Here is a 22,752-nt window from a genome sequence, read left to right as displayed (position 1 = left end):
GTCAATAAGAAACCACAGAATCAAATGGGGAGGGAAAATTCTTCTGGACTTAAATTATGCTGATGCTTTAAGCATCCTAGATGAAAATGAAAGCAAATGAATAAACTTTTAGAGGTTTTGCGAGTTCAGGGTGCTAGAATAGGTTTCAAAATTAATGTTAATAAGACCAAGTCCTTAAGGTTAGGAATAAGTGAAGATGAAAAGTTGACCTTGGGTAACGAAAATATTGATCAGGTGGGCAGCTTCGCTTACCTTGGTAGCATTATTAGTAAAGACAGTAGGAGCAGTAAAGATAGTAAAAGTAGAATAGCCAAGGCTCGGGATGTTTTTTTTTTCACAGTTAAAAAAGACTTGGAAGAATAGGAAGATAAGTCGGCCAACCAAGATTAGAAAACTAGAAGCTACAGTGATGACAGACAGCGGTCCGAAAAGCGGATGGAGATTTGCTAGATTTTTTCTGGAGAAATTGCCTAGGGTTTGATCTTGATACCCAACTTACTTACCGTATGTCAAACAGATGACTGTATGAAGAATGTGGCTCAATCCTGCTTTCTAGGACTATAACGAAAGAAACGTTGAAATTGCTGGGGCACGTTGTGCTGATGAAGGATGATAGATTGCCGAAGATTGTCCTTTTCGACCAACCAACTAGGGCTAAACGGAAAGAAGGTAGTCCTCGTCTGGGGTAGTTGGACGTCATAAAGTAAGATTTAAAGGAAATGGAAACTTTCTTGGAGGATGTAAAAAGGGAGGCTTTGAACAGATTGGGAAAGAGGAAGAGCGTGCGTAGCTCTGTTAGCCTCAGACGGCTTGGTGATGCGGTGAGTTGTTAATAGTAGTAGCAGTAGTAGTATACTTTCTTTTTTACAGAAGTCTACAGTAAAATGAACTTAAACACATCTTTCATACTCCAGCGCATGCTCATACACAAGTGAAACGGGAAACAAAAAATAACGTCCAGGACATTTCACTACCTGACGATTAAAGCATTAAGATAAACCAGTAATAAACTAATTTCATAAGCTATCTTAATTCTTTATTTTGCAGTCTCAGTTAAATTGAGATCCGAATGCGCTACTCTGGAATAACTTGGTAATAAACAATCATGGCAAAACCAGCTTGAAAGGGCCCTCGAAGGGGAGAGGTCACCCCCTCTAGAAAACCAACAATTTAGAAAAGGCATACTTTGTAACCATCTGGGAAAATATAAGTTATTCTTATAACAATTTGTTTCATACGTCAGACCCCCCCACCCTGCCCAGTAGGTGTTTGTGAAAATATTGATCACCTAACCAGGGGAAAAGAAGTTTAAATCTAATTGCAGTCTTCAGATTTTTTAACATGTTGCCACTAAACCTCTTGTACAGTGGGTCTTGCGGCCAGTTTATTTAACCATTATCAAATACTGCATCGCTTCCCTACATTTTGACATTTTTGAAATTCGAAATTTTTAATTAGACAAATTGGTGAAAAACTTAAAATACAATTTATCAATAAATCCACAGATCCAAAAAGTTACATGCGTTTATTTATCTTATTTTCCTCTTCCTCTTCCTCTTGCAGGTTTATTACCACCCTGAGTTACCTTGCCTTTGCCTTTGCTTGTCGAATCGCCTTCAGTTTTTTTGCTTCGTGGCTTACTTTTCACCTAAAGAAATAAAACAGGCTTAAAGACAATATATTGCAGCAGTAGCTAGTTGACACTGTGCTAGTAGCTAAGATCATATCATCTAAACGAAGAGTTTTATCTGAATTCTGGTTAGTTTTGAATTCACTATTCCGTTCAGTTTTTACCCTTTTTATTTATTCCAAAATTTTATACTAGCCAATTTTGGCTCTTGAAAGATAAAAAATGAAACCCTTGCATGATTTTGGTCCAAAAAAGTGAAATATTCTTGCGTTTTCCCCAAATAAATTTGACAGCAAGATGTGTGTGTGTGGGAGGAGATTTGATAGAGAGCAAGTTTAAATGGAATTAAATTTGCAATTTTCACCGAAAGAAATATCACTTATGCAATTTTCACCTAAAGAAATAAAACAGGTTTAAAAACAATAGATTGCAGCAGTAGCCAGTAGACACTGTATTCACGATGTTAGCTAAGATCATATCATCTAACAGAAGAGTTATTTTTGAATTCACTATTCTGTATAATTTATTCCATTTTTATTTATTCCAAAATTTTATACAGGCCAATTTTGGCTCTTGAAAGTAAAAGCTTGAAACCCTTGCGTGATTTTGATCCAAAAAAGTGAAATACAAAAAAGGACAAAATCAAAAAGTAACAAATAACCTTAAAAAACTGTAAAAAAATCATAGGGATACGATGATCATCTTCAATCAGCTGGATAAAGGAAAAACTGAAATTATAATATAAAATCTTAGATTAGTAAAAGAAAAAAAAAAACTTTTGAAGTTCTTTATAATCTTTAGTACATTTGAAAAATATGGGCCCAAAATTTGTTTTTCCAAGTTATTTTCCTCTAATTCTTTTGAACTCTAAGGTCACTGAATTTTTCTAATTTATTGGTCTTTTATTTTTTGCATGTTTTGAGCGTGAAGTTTTTAAATTGGAGGTTCTCCAGACTGTAACCTGGGGTTAGTTTCATTTGTGAAAGTTCTCTTTAATAAATTAACACTATACTAGGCTTTATTGAGCATATGCAAATATATATTTTACTAGCTGTTGGTGTGGCACTTCGCCCTAAGCCCCCCATAGCCCCCCTGCGCGCGTAAGTCGTTACGCGCCATTGTAGTTGTGTCCCTGTGCCCCACCTGTAAATATAGATAGATATAGATACATGTTTTTAACTACGTAAAACTTGCGAACATACAATATTCTTCGCTGTCCCATTGTCCGTGCATATAAATAAAATGTCAGGTTTACCGACTCTTGAACATGCAACACATAATTGTCCATGGGAAAAACAGTCCGTATTCAGATCTAAACCACATTTTTCTAAAGATTGCCCTTGAGCTTTGCTGATGGTGATTGATAATCGAATATTCCCTGTGTCCTCGTCGTCATTTATATATCCCCCCTGTGCCCCCCCCGCGTCCCCGTTGTAGTTGTGTCCCTTTGTCCCGGTCGTCATTTATATTCCCTGTGTCCCGGTCGTCATTTGTGTCCCGGTCTGTAATTTCTCTTTGAGTGTCCCGGTCGTCATTTATATTCCCTGTGTCCCGGTGTATTGATTCTGATTTTCAATTTGGGCACCAAACGACGTCATTTGGAAACATGAGTTATATTTTCTGATGTTTAATAAAAAAACGCTTAGATTCTGACGTAGTTCCAGTAAGCAAAGTCTTCAATGGCTCTGGTGGTGCAGCCAGTTGAGGAAGTTTAACTTTTCCTGAGGCACAACACATCTACTCAAGCTATAATCATCGACTGGACTGTACCTGATTCCTCGGCACGCTTACTTTTGGCATTATCTCTTTGAGCCGCAAGCCTGTTTTCACGCTGTTCTTGTGATACCTCGGCATGATTTTTTTTCGGTAATTTCTCTTTGAGCCGCAAGCCTGTTTTCACATTGTTCTTGTGATTCCTCGGCATGCTTTCTTTTGTTACTTTCTCTTTTAGCCGAGAGCCTTTTGGCATTAACTCTTTGAGCAGCTTTCTTGGCTGTTTCTTCTGCCATTGTAGGATTTATACTAAAATTTCTCCTTGAATCGCCTCCTTATATACTTATAATGACGTTATATACAAAGCCTTATATATTTATAATGACGTCATATGCGTACAAACAAACAAACATACAACTTATTTTTATATACTAGCTGTTGGTAGTTGGTGGGGGCGCTTCGCGCCCCCCAATCATCTTGCGCGCATAAGTCGTTACGCGCCATTGTAGTTGTGTCCCTGTGTCCAACCTGTGAATATAGATAGATATATATATGTTCTTAACTACGTAAAACTTGCAAATATACAGCATTCTTCGCTGTCCCATTGTTTGTGCATATCAATAGATTGTCAGGTTTACCGACTCTTGAACATGCAACATATAACTGTCCATGGGAAAACAATCCGCATTCAGATCTATACCTCATTATTCTAATGATTGCCCATGAGCTTTGTTGATGGTGATTGCTAATCGAACATTACGTGTGTCCCGGTCGTCATTTATATTCCCTGTGCCCCGGTCATTATTTGTGTCCCGGGGTCCCAGTCTGTAATTTCTCTTTGAGTGTCCCGGTCGTCATTTATGTTCTCTGTGTCCCGGTCTGTAATTTCGTCAGTCGACAAACATGACGTCAGTCGACAAACAACTTCATGACGGAATAATGCCCAATCCTTATAATGACGTCAGTCGACACACAAACATGACTTCAGTCAACACACAAACAAACAATTTATTTTTATATTTATAGATAGATATAGATATATAATAAAAAATATATACAATTTACTGGTCTTATTTTTGAGATTTACATTTGCCTAACTAACTGCTATACTAGAGTTTTTCTAAAAATCCACGTACTAAAATACTGGTAAAAATGTTAAAAGCAAAAACTTCAAACGTTAAAACGTTAAAAACCAAATCAGTACCACTACATAAGAAAGAGTGAAACAAAATCTTCTGGTACTTATTGGACATTACGCAAAAAAACCAAATAAGGGAAAATAAAAACCTTGATCATAGCATCTTTTTTCAGATCATCCTCATCTTCATCTTCTTCTAAAAGAGCTTCTTCTTCTTCAGCAGTCATGTCTTCCTCATCTAGCCCTGCAGTGGCGAAGCCACCACCTCCTCTGACTTTAGACATTTTCATATCAGCATAGGGGGTAAGATGTCCCTCTTTATTAAAGGTCCGAGTGAATGCAGATTTCACCTGGGTTAGAGAAATAAAAAATAAGCTGTTCTTTCACCTTCCGTGTTTTTCTCTTTTTTCTTTCGTTTTTCTTACTACTTATATACTTTATTGACTATTTTATCTTTTTACTTTTTATATTCTTTTCCCTTTTTTCCACTCTTTTTTCCTAAACAGCTTACAATGTTTATTGCAATATGTATAAAAGAAGCTGTTCTTTTACCTTCCGTGTTTTTCTCTTTTTTCGTTCGTTTTTCTTGGGTTAGAGAAATCCCTGAACACTTTGATAAATGAACACAGACCTACAATTTTTCCCGATAACAAAAAAAAAGAAAAAAGAGAGGTTGCTAGACAATGAGAACCAAGATTTGGAAGGATCGTGTATCAAATAATAAATTGTGAACAAAAACTATGCTCCGATTCCCCCTTTTAGGGCTTCAACGAAAGAAATATTAAGATGAGAGGGCCAGTTTTACAAATTAAGGATTTTAAGTTGCTAATCATAGCACTTTTTAGCAATTGATAACTTAAACGCATGTTGAATCAGCTTTGATATTTCTCTGACGCAAAGTGAGTTTGAGTCAGAGAAATATTGTATGCTCGTTAATCATAAGACTCTTGGATGCTAGTTCTCCTATTCAAGCACCTCAATGGATGAGCCAGGGAGGGGTATCTTCCTAGATTTTGAGCTCCCCTCTGTATTGACACATTATATGCACACATATAATGTGTGCAGCAAATAACACATACTTTTACTAATAAATCGGTCTGTTATGCCTGTCAGAACGCAACAGCAAAAATAGCGCCATCAAATTGTTAAGAAAGAAAGAAAAGCCGCAGGAAACGTAATTCAGAATTGCCTTTTTGTTTGTCTTAGCATATCATAGGCAGCGCAATAGCGCTGCCTAAGTAAAGAGCGATGTGGGCGCAATGTATTTTTTTTTTGTTTTAGGCCAGGGCACTAAGTATCGAAGGAGTTGTCATAGAAACTTTGAAAACGACTTATTTGATTAGAAACCGGAAGGGCTATTGCCCTTTGTAATAGTCAAAATTGATTTGAAAGCAACTAAGCAGCAGCACTTTAGCAGACATTTTAGCAGCACAACATGTGTTTTAACAGCTTTTATTTGAGCAAAAAGTATTTTTATGTTTTAAAAATGGTATTTTCGGACAAAATCTACCAACAAATTTAAAAACTGCTAAGTAGCATGGTTGCTTTGCTACTCCATGATATGGAGTGCTTTGCCTTTGGTATGGAGTGCTTTGCCAAAGCATCCATGATATGGATGCTTTGCCAAAGCATCCATGATATGGATGCTTTGCCTTTTCCATGACAGAGAAGGACATCCTCCAATGGGACGGGAAAAGGTCGTGAGAAAGGATTTAAAGGAAACAGCAACTTCATAGGAGGTACATTCAAGAGTGAAGCTTTGAGTCGGTTAGGACGGAGGAATTAGTACGCAGTTGTGTCGGTGTAAATTGGTTCGGCACTACAATGAAATGTAAGCAGTATTAGGAGACAAGCCCGTATCCAGGGGTGGTCGAATTTGACCCTCTTCCTTCAAAAAATTTCAAGCTCATAGAAACGTAAATAAAAGCATATAAACTAATTTTTGGCGCGTTTTTAAAGCTTTTTTCTGTCCCCCGTAAACAAAAATCTGGATAAACAATTGTTAGTAGATATTATCATTTTTTGCAAAGGACAAATATAGAACATCTAAATAAAGAACAAAAGCTAGGTATTGCTGTCAATTTATATTTATATATATATATATATTTATATGTTCCCTCAGAAAAACGTTTTTGCGACAATCAGATATAGTTTGCACCAAAAGGACAAGAAAGGGATATTGTCTTTTTTTCAACAATTTTCAGCTAATATTAATCCTATTTTCAATCTAAAAAAAAATTTACTCTAATTTCAAAAATGCAATTCACCAGAAGGATAGCCAACTTTCGACTATAGAATAGTAGCAAAAGTGTTGCCTTTCGTTGATACATTAAAACTATAGGAGCAAGGCCGTATCCAAGATTTTTCTTCTTTTTGTTTTTTTTTGGGGGGGGAGGGCTACAATAAAAAAATATGCAAATTTTTTTCATATAGATTTTTGTTACGTTTTTGCTAGTCGGACAAAAATCCCCCCCACCCAACGCGGGATACGGCCTTGCGTAGGAGAGTAGAAAATAACATAAGAAAGTTCAACAATGTACATAAACCTTAAACAATATTGAGTAACATATAACATTCTGTTATGCCACATTAATATTAAATTATATAATGGAAACTCGAGAAGTATTGAAGAGTAAAATCGAGAAGTATTGAGGGGAGATGGGGAGTACAAACAGTAAAAAAACAAGTGAGCACTGTGTCCAAAGGTCCCTAGAGTATATCCAAATCATAGCCTTCTTCTTTCTAAAAGTCTAACAACTGATAATTTTCTAACCTTAGCTTCCACTTGGCTCATAGGATCTTTCCTTCCAGGCCAGGTTGTCAAGATAAAATATCACCCAAATCTTCTCGAATCAAATCATATGATGTCATAGCTTCAACTGACTTTTCTACACCATCTGTACCCTCTTTTATCAGAGGCCTAGTGACTGCGTCCCTTATATACTGAATGTAGTCCAAATTCACTGCTCTTTTGCTACCAGAGATTCTAAAAAGAAATGACAACAACTAAAAAACGCGTTAAATTTGAATTTTTTATATTTCAGTATGTTGAGGCTGAGTTCAAACCTTGGGTTTCGTATTACCAGGCTAAGGTTAAACCCACTGTGCCACTACAAGACCCTGAGCACCTCAAAGTCCCATCCTCGTTTTGGAAGAAAAGTGTACACATCATCAAAGCATGAATATCACTTGTTAGGCAGGAGGCAAGCAGCCAGCATTTTTAAAAGCCTGAATTCAGGAAAAAACATTACCTGATAAATTCGACCGACATCTTAAATTTAAAGAATTTAAAAACGCAGGCGTCCTCTGTAGTATTCATTATGCTCTCTCCGTTAAATACTCCGTGGTTATACATAAAACAAACATATTGTTTCAACGTCAATAGTTCACCCGGAAACATTGAAGCTACAAGTTACTAATTTTCCGACAAAAATTTAAGATCTGATCTGAAACTTATTTAGACATAAACCGTAACTGATTTATGAATCCAATAGGACGTGATCTTCTTTATTTGACCTTCCCTAGAAAGTCATTAAAGAGTAACAATGATAGGGCATGCACAGGTTGTGGATAGGCATCTTGAAGCCGTCACCGCCCCTTATCCCCGCGTACTTTCTTGGCCAGTTTCCTTTATGGATTTATTTTCTTTTTCGTATCCCACTTCTAATATATTGATAAACGAGTAAAATATTAGCTACTTAAATTTATTTAAAAGCACTAAACTCATTTATTTGAAGGATTGACGGGAAAAAGCACCTCATTACTTTTTTTTTTTTTAGTACTTCTTAGAAGCTTTGCTTAGTTCCTTTAATGGGAAGAATAGGCAAAAGTCAAGAAGCAGAATCGGATTCCCTTTCAAAAGAGAGTCAAATTTTCCACAGAAAGAGAGAGAGAGAGAGAGAGAGAGAGAGAGAGAGAGAGAGAGAGAGAGAGAGGAGAGAGAGAGAGAGAGAGGAGAGAGAGAGAGAGAGGAGAGAGAGAGAGAGAGAGAGGAGAGAGAGAGAGAGAGAGGAAACTTGGGTAAGTTATGGCTATTTTAATCCGAAAAAACTGTCAAAGTGTTTTGAAAATGGACATGTTCTAAATGGAAAACGGTTATAAATTCACTAAACCAAAAAAACTGATTTAGGGGGATTTTTTTTTCCACATGGTCACTTGGTGCTTTAATCAGGTATCAAATTCAAACAGTATAAAGATGCGTTGGTCTGTATAATTTGAATGCCAAAAGCAGGACCCTAGGGTATCCCCCCTTTCTCTCACCCCCAAGTTTAAAAGTATAAATACTCTGCAGTTCTTGTAGCTTGCGATTGTTTTGTCACCATTTAAGATGTCTATTTGGAGGGTCAAAGCAGGCTCCTAGAACACTGCTTATTCAAGGATTTCTGAGTAAACTTATCAAGGGCTTTGAAGTTGAATATTATAATACGGAAAAAAAAAGAAAATAAACAATTTTAAGCATAGATTCCACACTCTGTGCCACTGTGCCACTTTCACCAAAGTTGGCATTTAATTGTTTTAGAAATCATTAATTCAACCATTCATTATAACAATTGATAAGCCATGAATAACTTTTTATATATGGCCTAGGACTGAAGTGGTAGCGAAATGGAAACAGCTAAATTACTTTGCCTTTATTTGGTACTATTTTAGGGGTAGACCAATAGAATCCATATTTTATTGAATGTTCAAACATCATGGTCACTTTTCTCACATGACACAAGCCCATTTGGACACATGCATCATCATGGTAAAAAAAAGGTACTTGTCTGTTATAGCGCCTATGTATATAGGAAAGTAGAGATCAAAACTTGTTTCTCTGACGGTCGTTCATAAAAAAATACCACAATATATGATGAAAATAAACTACTTTATTAACCAATTTGGGCTATATATTTGCCAATTAAGGATGGGTAGTGGGGGGGGGGGGGGTTGTAAAGCATAGTGGGTCTTCATGCAAAATGTGTTAACTACAATTGTTCTGCATATTATGAAGTAAGAATTGTTTTCTTACTTCAAGCTGTCCAAATACTTTCCTCCACCCCCCTAATCTGCAAAAATATAATCCAGATTACATATTTTCCATTTATCCTTTCACTTACCTTTGTAGGAATTCCGAATCTGTCTAATTGGGTAGTTTCCATTTAAGGTATTTATGTATTATAGTGACCACATTCAAGAAGTGAAGTTAGGTTAATCATAATAAAATAAACGAAAATATGATAATTTAGTAACTACAACAGAGGATTATGGAAAACAGGCCTCCAAGAACGCATTATATTAAATACCTAACCCAATCTATATACATAGCAGTTTATCTCACTCAGGCTAAGGTAATTATCTCCGAGTGCACCCAGAGAAACCAGTTTTATGACATCAAGGACTACTCGCATATTTTAACGTTTTCTTTTAAAGCGGCGACAGAGTCCACAATGAATGCCTGGGCGGAAAATTACACGTTTTTGAAAATACAATAATAAACGATTGGAAAAAGTAAAACATTACACGATTGTTGATTTTTCAACAATCGGGATCAATTTTAGGTACTAAAAAATCGTTGCAAAAAACAAACATAGTATAGTTGTGTTTTTTAACAATTAATTGTGATTTTAAGGCACAGTAAAACCCATAAAGAATGGCTATTTTTTCTAGTCATACCTAGTTGTTGATTCCTCTCCCTTTAGCCCCCCATATGGACGGATCTGGGGGAAACGACTTTATCAAGTCCATTTGTACAGCTCCCTGGAATCAAAACTAATGAAAAAATTGGTTCTACTTAGCTTCTATATACATAGGCGCTATAACAGAAAAGTACCAGGAAAAAAAATTTGTATGAACAAACGTTTTGAATTTGACAATTATTTAACTATTTTCGTGAAATTTATGGAAACACTTTCTATTGAGGCTACAACTTGCGAAAACGTTTAGAAAAAAAAAAAATCAAAAAAGAAAAGAAAAGGCAAATAAAAAGAAAAGACGATATTCCGACTAATCCAATTTAAATATGAGCTTGGTAATTTCACAATAAAGAACTTCAGAGAGAGAGAGAAAAAAAAAAATCAGGGATACGTTCTGCGGACGAGTGAACCTTAGGTTGTTTAACTGTGTATCATACGGTTCTAATCGTGTCTTGATACCCTATTTTTTCGCATTAGAATCTACAATTCACAAACAGCTCAGCAAGTAAGAAGAGAGCAAGTGAGAGTTGAAGTATCCTTGAGCATAAAGATCAAGGAGATCAAAATAACCAAAATATTTTAAAAGAAGTAATAACTTGTAAGTATCCTTGAGCATGAAGAACAAGGAGACCGAAACGGGTTGGACCAGTTGACCAAATGCGTTGAATTTCAGAAGATGGCTTATAAACGCGCTTCCGCTTTTTTTTTTTCTGAAAATCAGTAACGACCCCAAAATAGTTGGGAGATTATCGAAAGTTTTGTTAAGGCGGGGAAAAAATCAGGAGGTTTTCAACAGCTGTTATGTATCACATACCAGTTGTATTGGTGGTAAAAATGTCCGTAATAGAGAGACAGAACAAAGTAGAATAAGAAATATTTGTGAGAGTCTTAAGTCCAGTCTTCACCTCCCAGAACTTCTGGGGTCTACCTCAAACTCCCCACGCAGTGCCCAGAGCCAATCCAGTTCTGAAAATGGTTCTATCCAGAGCATCTGTTTTTTATTCCCATAAAGTTACATTCCGATCTCTCCAGTCCAAGCCGGTCACGTAACCCCCCCCCCCCCCCCAATATTTGTTGGATCCGGTCCGGACATGAAAGAGATCACCAGGGACATGTCGTCTGTTCAATTATTAAGTTTCACTCGAATCCGATCACCCGTTCCAAATTTACACATGACTCAATATTCCGGATTCCCAATATAAGTCAGTTTGATCGGATCCCTGATACGCCAATCCCTTCATTCTAACCGTTTTTCTAGATTTCCGATCTCCCCAAAACAGAACAAAATAACACACTTTGAATAGCAAATATAACACAATTTTAATACAGTTTGAACACCGTGACATAAAATTTGGACATACCGGCACTTTGAAAACAGATTTGGTATGGCTGGCTTCGGCCTACATCTTAAAATCCATCCTCCTATATTGTGAAGCCGATTTCACCGACACTCGAAATCGTTATTTTGATTTAGGCTAGCCTATTAGTCTGGGGAATACCAGGTATCCATAAGACCCGTAAGAATAGTGTATTCAAATTTGTACTATAGAATCCTTGAACTAGCAACAAGTTAAGAATTGGTTTCAAGTTAAAACATGTTATTTTGGTAAAGAAACAGATCATAGAAGCAGAAAAGCCACCTACTCCCGAGGACAGTTCAGTAGCCTAATTCTTGGGTTGCTCACATGCAGGGATGTATAATTGTCCAGTTCCAGTAAACTTGTTACTTGCCCTAAAAAAAAAAAAAAAATTCTGTCATGTAAGGTAAGCCGCATCTTATTGTACACAAACTATCCAGTGGAAATGAACTGTCAGAGCTGACTGATCAGATCAGATGAAGTTATGATCTGAGAATTAAATCAAATCAACCCTTTTTCAAACACAACAATGGTCTCTCAGGGGACAAGCTGCCGACTAGGTCATTAACTAGGGTCCGCAGTTGACTTCCGTGAATCAAACGCGGCCAGCGTCTTTGAAATCCCCCTTTTACGGGCAACAAAGACTTGCATTTTGCCAAACGATCGCGAAAGATCAGAAATTTCAAGTTGGACAGAGCTCAATTCAACAGAAATCGGGAGAAAATTTCAGTCGGGAGATTTTCCAAAAAGTTGAAAGGTATCCAGATAAATCGAGAGGTGTGAAAACACTGATTATAATTTTCAATTGTACAGAAAATGTCACTTAAGCATTTTGATTTACTGCAAATAAACTGGCCCAGATTTTACCATCTATATGATAGGAGAACTGACCTTAGTCGCATATGCATTTGAAGATGTTGGAGCAATCTATCATTTTTGTTAGTGGTTGAATTTTTTCCAAGCCACTGTGGGAATCCTATTTGACCAACAAAATGTCCTTCCATTAGATCGCCAGGTATTACACTTGAATAAATCGCCTGAAAAAAAAAAAAAAACAACAAAAAACAACTTGATCAGTGTAAGTTCCGTTAGATTTAACCCCTTGCGATACAACAAAAACCAGTGACCTTAATCACAAAATTACCCAGTTTCTATCAAAAGAGCAACATTTCTTAAAATATATTTTGGTATGATCCGGCAGTAGACGCAATAATTAATACATAAGCTTATTAATGATCTCTGACAGGATGTGCTTGCACAAGCTATTTGGATTTTAACTGTCATGCCACCAATAGGGGTTTCTTTTGGTGTTTAAAACACAAACAAAATGTATAAATAAAGACGTCCAACAAATAATTTTAAGGTACTAATCAATTTGGTACTTGTGCGTTAACATCAACATACATACCCAAAAGCCAGCCGGATACCACACTCTTCTTACTCTTCTTTTAAACACCGTAAGATAGGGCAAATATACATTTGTTTCACGTACTTTTTGTTTGTGGTTTGGAACAGGCAAAATACGTTATCTAGCACTACGTTCAATATAAATTACTGCATTAATACAGCTTATTGTAATGGATGACGAGGCATACGCAGCTATTTGCCTCAGCCCTCAAGCGGCCTGGTATTGCGACGGTGTTAGCATTGACTTATTGAATAAGCGCAATTATTATACAGTATTGAGCACCATTTGAACAAAAAAAAAAAAAAAAAAAAAAAAAAAAAAAAAAAAAAAAAAAAAAAAAAAAAAAATTACAAGAATAATTTGAACACTGGAAAACATTGTCAAAATCATACAGTTCGTGGTATTGAACTGTAGTAAGGAGCGACCCGGCTCAATAGTAACGAAAACTCTACAAAACAGAATTTTGGCACCAACAGTTACATCAAAAGAATCGCATTTTAGATACATAAGTTTCATCAAGTTTAATCTTACCCATCAAAAGTTACGAGCCTGAAAAAAATTGCTTTATTATAGAAAGTAGGGAGAAACACACCCTAAAAGTCATAAGATCTTAACGAAATCACACCATCAGATTCAGTGTATCAGAGAACCTACTGTAGAAGTTTCAGGCTCCTATCTACAGAAATATGGAAATTTGCATTTTTTACCACAAGACAGATCCTGGATGCAGATCACGGATAAGGTAAGTTTTATTCTCTATTACCTAGACAATTACCACCACTCTTTTAAGATAACTAGGTTGTTTACTTACTTGCGTGTGGTATTAGCTGAGATCTACATGACTAATATGTCTGTAGACCAGTTTTTCAATAATTTGACAATGACAGACAAAAATATTAAGTATAAAAAGTTTTTCATTAAGACGGCTCGATAAAAGCAGCACATAAATCAATATTAATGGATACAAAGTTATTTAGTTCTTCATTGAATCATGTTATTTCCATTAGCTTAGACCTCTGGCTCATGGGTACCTTCAGAAACACCCAGTGCAGTAGGGAGGGGCTGCCAGCCACCCTAAGAGTTTTCTGCTGCGATGATATCCACCCTTTTTGGTTTAAGGCTGGTACACAGGTTGTTTAGATCCCTCTCATAGGCCTGGCACTGTGTATTCCTAGGTTTTCCCCCAACTATGAGTTCCTAATGACCGGCTTTTGAGAGTCTATGGCCGTCCATACAGAGGATATGTCCCAAATATTTCCCCCGAAAACTTTGATGATGTCGATCACTAGAGGTTGTTCCGTCATTTAACATGTGGACTGGTTTGACGTGTTCTGTGACCAGTGAATGCTCAGTATGCTGTTGGGCCACGAATTTTGAAAAGCCAAAATTCTCCTCTCCTATTCTTGATTCACGTTCATTAGTGAATGGCAATTATGTGGGAAAAATAACATCACCCAAAAATGCACATGGGGATATTATGACAAAATATTATTGCCAAAAATACGTATAAATGACATCACTACAATGCTACTGAACAATCAAACCAATACACTCTATTGTCCCATCTTTCAAGTGTACAATTATTATTGGCTTGTTGATAGAATTAGAGCCAGCGTTATTTTGGCAGCGTCTCAGATGGCACCTTTCTTTTAGAGCTGCAACTTGGAACAGCTATTGCGGTCACAAGATCTATACCGACAAAATTCAAAAGTAGAAGGATGAGATAAAATAAATTGGCAAGATAGGTCAATTGCATAGACATTAATTTTAGTCCCTTTTAGGCGATATTATTTTGTTGTGATATCATCAAGGTTTGTAATTGCCAATTAAGATAATCCAATAAAGAAATAATACTTATTCCCAATAGTATTGCTTAATTTACTGTTTTTATAATTCCGTCTAAATGAAACAACTGGGAAAAATGATAACACTTTTCGGGCACCCGGCATTTAATGGGTCGTTGTTTGTTGTGATGCCTGGTAAGCCTATTGATCGGTACAGAAGGTGGGAGTACAGACAGGTACTTCTCGTTTCACTGTTTCAGATTCCAGCTGTAATGCCTGGTAAGTCTATTGATCGGTAGAGAAGGTGGGAGTACAGGCAGGTACTTCTCGCTTCACCAGCTGTAATGCCTGGTAAGTCTATTGATCGGTAGAGAAGGTGGGAGTACAGGCAGGTACTTCTCGTTTCACTGTTTCAGATTCCAGCTGTAATGCCTGGTAAGTCTATTGATCGGTAGAGAAGGTGGGAGTACAGGCAGGTACTTCTCGCTTCACTTTTTCAGATTTTGGTTGTGATGCCAGGTAAGTCTATTGATCGGTACAGAAGGTGGGAGTACAGGCAGGTACTTCTCGTTTCAATTTTTCAGATTTCAGTTGTGATGCCTGGTAAGTCTTTTAACACAATTTAAGTACAGACAGGTACTTCTCGTTTCACTGTTTCAGATTTCAAAACTAGATTATATCTTTGACCGAACAGAACGGGTAATTTCAAGACCTTAGGGGCACTGTCGTAGTTGCTGTAGCAGGGCTCTTGTATTACTTTTACAGAACGTTTCGCTCATATTCTGTTTCTACAAACTAGTATGCAGTGCTCTGATTTTAGGGTCTGAAAACGAGACAGCAATACTCGGTTGGTAAAACCTCATAATACATCAAAATAAATGCCCTACAAGTGATTAAATACACCTCGTAAAACTAGAAATACGCTCCTGAATATAATCAACAACATTATTGCTAGAAAACAATATAAATATTTTAGTGTTTTGCAATGTAAGTCATTCCGCGTGGCAGCGATGAGCTGGAATGTGATCAATTATATCAAAAAATTATCAAATTTAACCGATGAAGATATTAACTATGATAAGGAAAGTACTTTAATTAGAACTTTCCTTTTCGTCAAAAATTAGTTTAAAAATAAGACACAAAAAGTTTGACTGACCCATTCTCCAGTGATTTTACAAAAATGTGAATAAGAACTTATTTATTTCATTCAATTTGCTGGACTTTGAAAGATACTTACTTATAGCTTTAACCTTACTCTATCAGGAAAAGAGCATTAATTCAAAGGACCACGAAACCAAAAGGAACGCAACAGACTCAATTACGCTAGCTAAATGCGTAGTTCTTATATGAAATTTCGCTATTCATTAGAAACATGGAATGTTAACATTTTTTTAAGTTATCAATTATTATTTTTCTTCAAATCTTTGTTACATGAAAATGTTTAAATACTTTTTTTTCAAACTATCGGTTTACGGCAGGATTAATGAAACAGTTTTTAGAAATTTAAGTCCAATAATAAACAGCTTACAAAATTGAAAGAAGAGGAAACTCATGTTCGTCCTAGAAAAAAATCCTAACGCAATCTGACTTAACCTAGCAAAATTCTCATGTCAATTATGAAAACAAAAATAACAAAGCCTAGACCCTTACTAGAAATCTAAATTTTGACTGTCTCATTTTCCAGCGATTTTACATACATGTGAATAAGGATTTATTTATTTATTTCAATTTGCAGGACTTTCAAAGATACGTATTTTTAGCTTTAACCTTATCAGGAAATCAGCAATAGATCAATGCACAGCAAAGCCAAAACGACTCAATTACGCTGGCTAAATACGTAATTCTGGGTCTTTATATGAAATTTCGCTATTCACTAAAAACATGGTATGTTAACATTTTTTAAGTTACCGATTATTTTTCTTCAAATCTTTGTTACAAGAAAATGTTTAAACACATTATTTTTTCTAACTATCAGTTTACTGCAGTATTTATGAAACAGTTTTTAGAAATTTGAGTCGAATAATAAACAGTTTACAAAATTGAAAGAAGAGGAAACTCATATTCGTCTTAAAAAAACTTAAAAAAAACACTGTCTGACTTAACCAAGCAAAATCCTCATGTCAACTACAAAAACATAAATAACAAAGCCTAGTCCCTTACTAGATATCTAAATTTTAATAAGTCAAAATAGAGTTTTTAGATCTTGTGAATTACGCTATACTGTTTGTGTTGCGTTAGGTTTTATCTAATATCTATCAACATCATTTTAAAGAGCCAAATCTTTCTCTATTATCAGCTTCCCATACTCTTTGTCAGACAGTATTCCAACTAACGTGACCAGATCCCTGGTATAAGACAGCGATGCCACAAGAGCGAAAATATGTCAAAGGCACTAAACTAAGAGCCAAAATATGCCGAAAGTGACATTAAAAATGATCCTTAAAAATGTTTAAAAAATGGTTTGGTGAATTAAATGCATAACAATCTTCAAAAGGCAACCGAATGGTACAAATGCTCTATTTGGCAGATCTGATTCATGCATTGACATTAGTTATCTTAAGCCTCGTCTTGATTGCCATAATTCATCCTGCCAGCAATAGGACTAGCTTCAACCTTAGCTAAAAACCCTATAGGACTATCTGAAGCTAGAAACCTTAGTTTCAATTGGACAGCAAATCATAGCCTTTAAAATTTTTAAAGACTGTCCTATTATACTGGCTGTCCAATCATAGCCGTGGTTCAAAAACGATCCACCTACAAAAAACAGGTAGGGTGAATGAGCTCAATCAAGGCGAGGCTTTATATGATTCAATGGAAGATAAATAAAATAATAATTATTACCTGAACAGGGAGTAGGCTCCAAGCGTTTGTACTCCGGATAATTCTGTCAACAAGATCTCCATCACATAGGCTATCAGATGATTTACTAATTAACTCCAATGTTTTTTTTTCGTCTCCCCTGCAGAAAAAATATGCCATACAAAATATTAAGAAAAGAAAACATGTTTCTTTAGGAAGAACGATTAAAGCCTGACACTGAAATAACATTTTCTCTGAACATGCTCAAAAAAGACCAAAATCTGTTAAGTTTAGAAATCTTCCCCTCCACTCTTTAGGAAAAACAAGAGCTTGAACACACCCAAAAAACTTTCCTTCAAGAAAACCTTAGAGCATAAATTTGTCTATGCCTCCAGACCCTGGGCATCCAGGACGAGCCGCCAATCTTCCCCAAGCTTTCTGTTGCCAGTATATACCCCCACTGGTTAAGGTTTGATTGAAGTGTATAGGTTTGGTAGATCCGGAAAAATTATAGTATGTATAAGTGCCAGTATGTCTGGCACGCTTGGTGTATCGTGTTTCGGGTTCTGCCTCTGCGGCATGTACCCGTTTTATCACGGATAGATTGGTTGGTAATCCTCTGCTTAAAGCGAATGCTGAGAATTCTTCTCAGACATGTATTCTCGAGAGCGAAAAATTCTCTTCTCTTGTACCTGGCTCAAGTGCCAGTTTTCGGAAGAAAAAAACAGAACTGGGGTTAAGTTGCTAACGAAACAGATTGGTTAGCCCCAGACGGAGTACTAAAAGGATAGATTGGTTGGTAATCCTCTGCTTAAAGCGAATGCTGAGAATTCTTCTCAGACATGTGTTCTCGAGAGCGAAAAATCCTCTTCTCTTGTACCTGGTTCAAGTGCCAGTTTTCGGAAGAAAAAAACAGAACTGGGGTTAAGTTGCTAACGAAACAGATTGGTTAGCCCCAGACGGAGTACTAAAAGGATAGATTGGCTGGTAATCCTCTGCTTAAAGCGAATGCTGAGAATTCTTCTCAGACATGTGTTCTCGAGAGCGAAAAATTCTCTTCTCTTGTTCCTGGCTCAAGTGCCAGTTTTCGGAAGAAAAAAACAGAACTGAGGTGAAGTTGCTATCAAAGAGTCAAAATTTCAGCCGCAGAGAGAAGCTTTGAGATCGCCAAACTTTCCGTAGTCTTTTGAAAGCTCCATTAGCTTGACCAATTCTTGTGAGTACTTCTTTTGTGGTAGATCCTGTGGTCTAAATTAAGCTTTCTAGGTCTTTGAAATGGATGACCTCTTTTAACTGTAGGTCTCAACAAGCGATGTTCAGAATTGAGTCTGTTGTGGCCATGCATTTTGTACTTAAATATTTATAGCCAACCTGGCAGCCTCTCTCCCTCGTGTGGTTTAATAGTTCTTGAAGTAGTTGCTCGCACGATTCTTGCACGGCGACGATCTCGTCTGTACTTCAAGAAGAGCTTATCGCGACCAAAAGAGCGATAGAAAAATACATAAACAAGATTTAAAACGTAAGTACTTGCAAAAAGAAAAAGAGATTTTCTCATATTTATTTACCCAAATTATATTTGGGTAATTGGGTAATAAAAATTATATTTATATGGGGTATATTTACCCCATATTTATTTTTCCAAATTTATTCCGCAGTGTCATTTCTTATGTTCATTTGTGGTTTTAATTAAACACATAAATACAAAATAATCTCACGTAATTCAGCCTTTCCATTCTTATGATTTAAAACAGAGATTATATTAATAAAGAATAAGATTGATTACTAATTCCAGTCACATATTAAGAAATAGTAACTCATCTAAGCTAATAATACTGATGGCTATCCCAGGGTCTTTATTCTCGAATTGCTAATTTATATAATTTGGAGTTGTTACACATATTAATTAACCATTATTTTAGTAATAATTGTGTGTTTGTATCGTTATTATTATTGATATTGCTCTTTATTGTTTCGATGATTATTGTTTATTGTGTTGCTTATTAACAACGATGATTATTTTTTCCGTAGTGACATTTCAAATTTTGTAATTACTCCGTAGCGTCATGTCTAATCTTCATTTACGAGTTATGAATAAATGAATGAAAAGCATTCAGTATTTAATAGCCTACTAGCTTCAAAGATTTTAGATATTTTTCGGCAAATAAGCACCGTTGCAAATTTCAAGTCTGATTGAAAGCTGAGGACGAGAAAAACATTGAATTTTTCGCAAGTAAAATAGCTTTTAAATTTTAATTTAGTAAATCTTCCCAAAGATGTAAAAGCCCATGAATTGCAGAAGCCAATTCATACTCTGTGAGAACTATATTATGTTTGGAAATACCGCACAAGATCTCAAGAAGAAATATAGATTAGCTTAAGAATCTTTCACAAAAAGAAACCAGAAAAATTACAGGCGTTAAAGACAGTAGTATCTTAGAGGCCTTAAAAATCCTTACTTTGCAGCATGTGGGACAACTTGAAGATAAGCATCTTGAACAAATAACGGTCCAAGGCTGTAATCTTGAAAAAACATGTTTGACTTGTCATGAATAGACATTTTCTTGTGTTCTTCGGCTGAGAATACCTTATGAATAACGTCCCACGGGCCCTAAAAAAATGTTTAAACTCAATATAAAAACGCCAAAACTCAGTATAAAGGAGCGTTTAACGTTCTTTTGCACTGATGTTTGCTATTCTGTTCTCCCGTAAACACTGGATTCCATAAGGCTCAGTAATCCTCCGTAAGACCTTAAGTAAAAGTACCCGTAAGTCAATATACAATGCTAAATCTTTGACGGAAGACATCCACGATATTTCAACTTCTTACGTTTACGTTTACAAGGCAAAATGGAACTTTGATGAAAAAATGTTTGAGTCTGTAAAACCTTAAGAAAAAAATAAACACATAATAGATTCAACACAAAGACTTAAAGATTTAGTTTATGGCAAAAACGTAGGGGTACACAAGGGAAGGGAGAGAAAGAGAGAGGGGAGAGAGAGAGAGTAGAGAGAGAAGAGAGAGAGACAGAGGAGAGAGAGAGAGAGAGGAGAGGAGAGAGGAGGGAGGAGAGAGAGAGAGAGGAGAGAAACAGAGATCGCTATTTCCAGTAAACCAGGATTGGAATTCCGAATTCTTCAACTCTTAAATTCCCACAAACAACACAAAAAACCAACCTCTATTTATTTGTGTGAAGTAGCTTACATCGAAATTACAGTTTTCTTTATTATTGTTTAATTCGTTTAATAATATTATATTTCATTTTTTATTATAATATTGATTGTAAATAATAATTAATATATAATTTTATAAATCAATTTGTATTTTTTAAAATTTTAATTTATTTTTAATTTTACTAATTTACACTGAATTAATTATAGTAATCTAATCATAAAATTTAATAAAAATAACATAATACTCAGTAATATTAGCTTATAATAACAAAATATTACATTATTTTTATATTATTCTATATATAATTATAGAAATCATAGGTTTTTAAAGATTACACATCCTTTTGTTTTTGATATTTACTGTTTAATAAATCGAAATTTGAAAAAAACAAACTGATAATACAAGGTTTGGCAAAGAATAATATTTCAAAATTTCTGGCTGTATCTTAGCTGAAAAGATTCTGACCCTATAACATTGATTCTATTAGCAATATGTCATCATTGATCGTTGAAAACAACAAGAATTAAGTTTACAAACATACTATGTCACAAAAGATGCGATTTTCCACAGCTTGGGATTTTGTTAAAATTGTTTTAAATAAAAATTCTGTGCTTTACAAAGAAGTAAAACTAATAGACAGAAGCCAAAGTTTTGAAGATGGCAAAATTATTGTAAATACCAAACATTTTTTTTTACGTATATTGTTGTTCCACGTAACCAACGTAACTAATCAGATTACATTTTTACTGCCTTTGGTTATTTAGGGTTTACAGAAATTTCTGGTTCTTTTAAGTTTGAATTATTACTGGTCTTCGTTTCTGTTTGTCTTAAGTTCAATATGGCTCTTCACTTTGCTTTGAGATGCTTCCTTTTCGAGAAGCTTTTTTTTAGTTTTTGCAAGATTTTTTTTTAAAAGAACTTTATTTTCATGTACAAATACCGGTTGAATAGTGTTATTCACTAATGTCATTGCAACTAACTACGATGAATTGCATCCCAGTGTACCCAATTCTTCAGTTTGGGACGGGGGTCAGTGGCGTGACTCTGTAAGCTTAGCCAGAGTCGACCCAGCTCTAAATGGGTACCTGGAGAAATCTGGGGAAGGTAAACAGGAAGGGTGTGCGAAAGCACAGGATGGCTGGCCCCCCACCCCCCATTGCACTTCCTGGCTGAAGGGCCAAGAAACGGAGATCAGCACCACCGGTACGGACTGTAAAGTCTAATGCCATATCCTTTACCTTACCTTTCAATACTTGCTAGGAAGTCCAGATAAAAGAGATTCTAGACAAGTAAGAATCTCAGCAGTAGAGGTAGATAAAATTTCTAAACTAAAGTTTAGAAACTGAATGAACTGAGACTTTCAATATTTGCTAGGAAGTCCAGAAAAAGAGATTCTAGACAAGTAAGAATATCAGCGGTTGAGGTAGATAAAATTTCTAAACTAAAGTTTAGAAACTGAATGAACTGAGCCTTTCAATACTTGCTAATAACTCCAGATAAAAGAGGCATTAACTAGGCACTATTATTTATTATAACTTCGAAGACCACACTGCCTTTCCATGGCGAAAATATAACAGTTCAAAATAGGGATGAAACCTTTAATAGACAGTGAAACAAATACACAATTTTAACTGAATATTTCGGACACATACACATTGTCCATAATTAGCAGTTAAACTCAATTATGCTGTTGGGCCACGAATTTTGAAAAGCCAGAATTTTTTTGACGTATACTGTTGTTCCATTTAACCAACTTAACGAATCAGATAACATTTTTACTGCCTTTGGTTCTTTAGGGTTTATAGAAATTTCTGGTTCTTTTAAGCTTGAATTATTATTGGTCTTCGTTTCTATTTGTCTTAAGTTCAATATGGCTCTTCACTTTGCTTTGAGATGCTCCCTTTTCGGAAAGTCTTTTTTTAGTTTTTGCAAGATTTTTTTTTAAAGAACTTTATTTTCATGTACAAATACCGGTTCAATAGAGCTATTCAGGAATGTTATTACACATACGAATACACACTGTCCATAATCAGCAGTTAAACTCAATTAAATTTTTTTAATATAATACTCAGTTA

General features: G+C 35.6%; 1 protein-coding gene across 1 annotated transcript in view; it reads right to left on the bottom strand.

The window, feature by feature from the left end:
* Window positions 1–1,431: 1,431 nt before the first annotated feature.
* LOC136040951 (replication factor C subunit 1-like) overlaps window positions 1,432–22,752 on the bottom strand; it is a 77,860-nt gene continuing 56,539 nt past the window's right edge. The window contains 7 exon segments of the mRNA XM_065725401.1: window positions 1,432–1,648; window positions 4,631–4,831; window positions 7,255–7,307; window positions 7,310–7,467; window positions 12,406–12,551; window positions 17,548–17,665; window positions 19,962–20,113. Of these exon segments, the coding sequence (XP_065581473.1) occupies window positions 1,535–1,648; window positions 4,631–4,831; window positions 7,255–7,307; window positions 7,310–7,467; window positions 12,406–12,551; window positions 17,548–17,665; window positions 19,962–20,113 (942 nt within the window). The 3' untranslated portion in view covers window positions 1,432–1,534.

The sequence above is a fragment of the Artemia franciscana genome, chromosome 21, assembly GCF_032884065.1.
Source record: "Artemia franciscana chromosome 21, ASM3288406v1, whole genome shotgun sequence".
In the NCBI taxonomy this organism is placed as follows: Eukaryota; Metazoa; Arthropoda; class Branchiopoda; order Anostraca; family Artemiidae; genus Artemia; species Artemia franciscana.
Note: the sequence above shows the minus strand (reverse complement) of the source record. Positions and strands in the feature narration are given on the sequence as shown.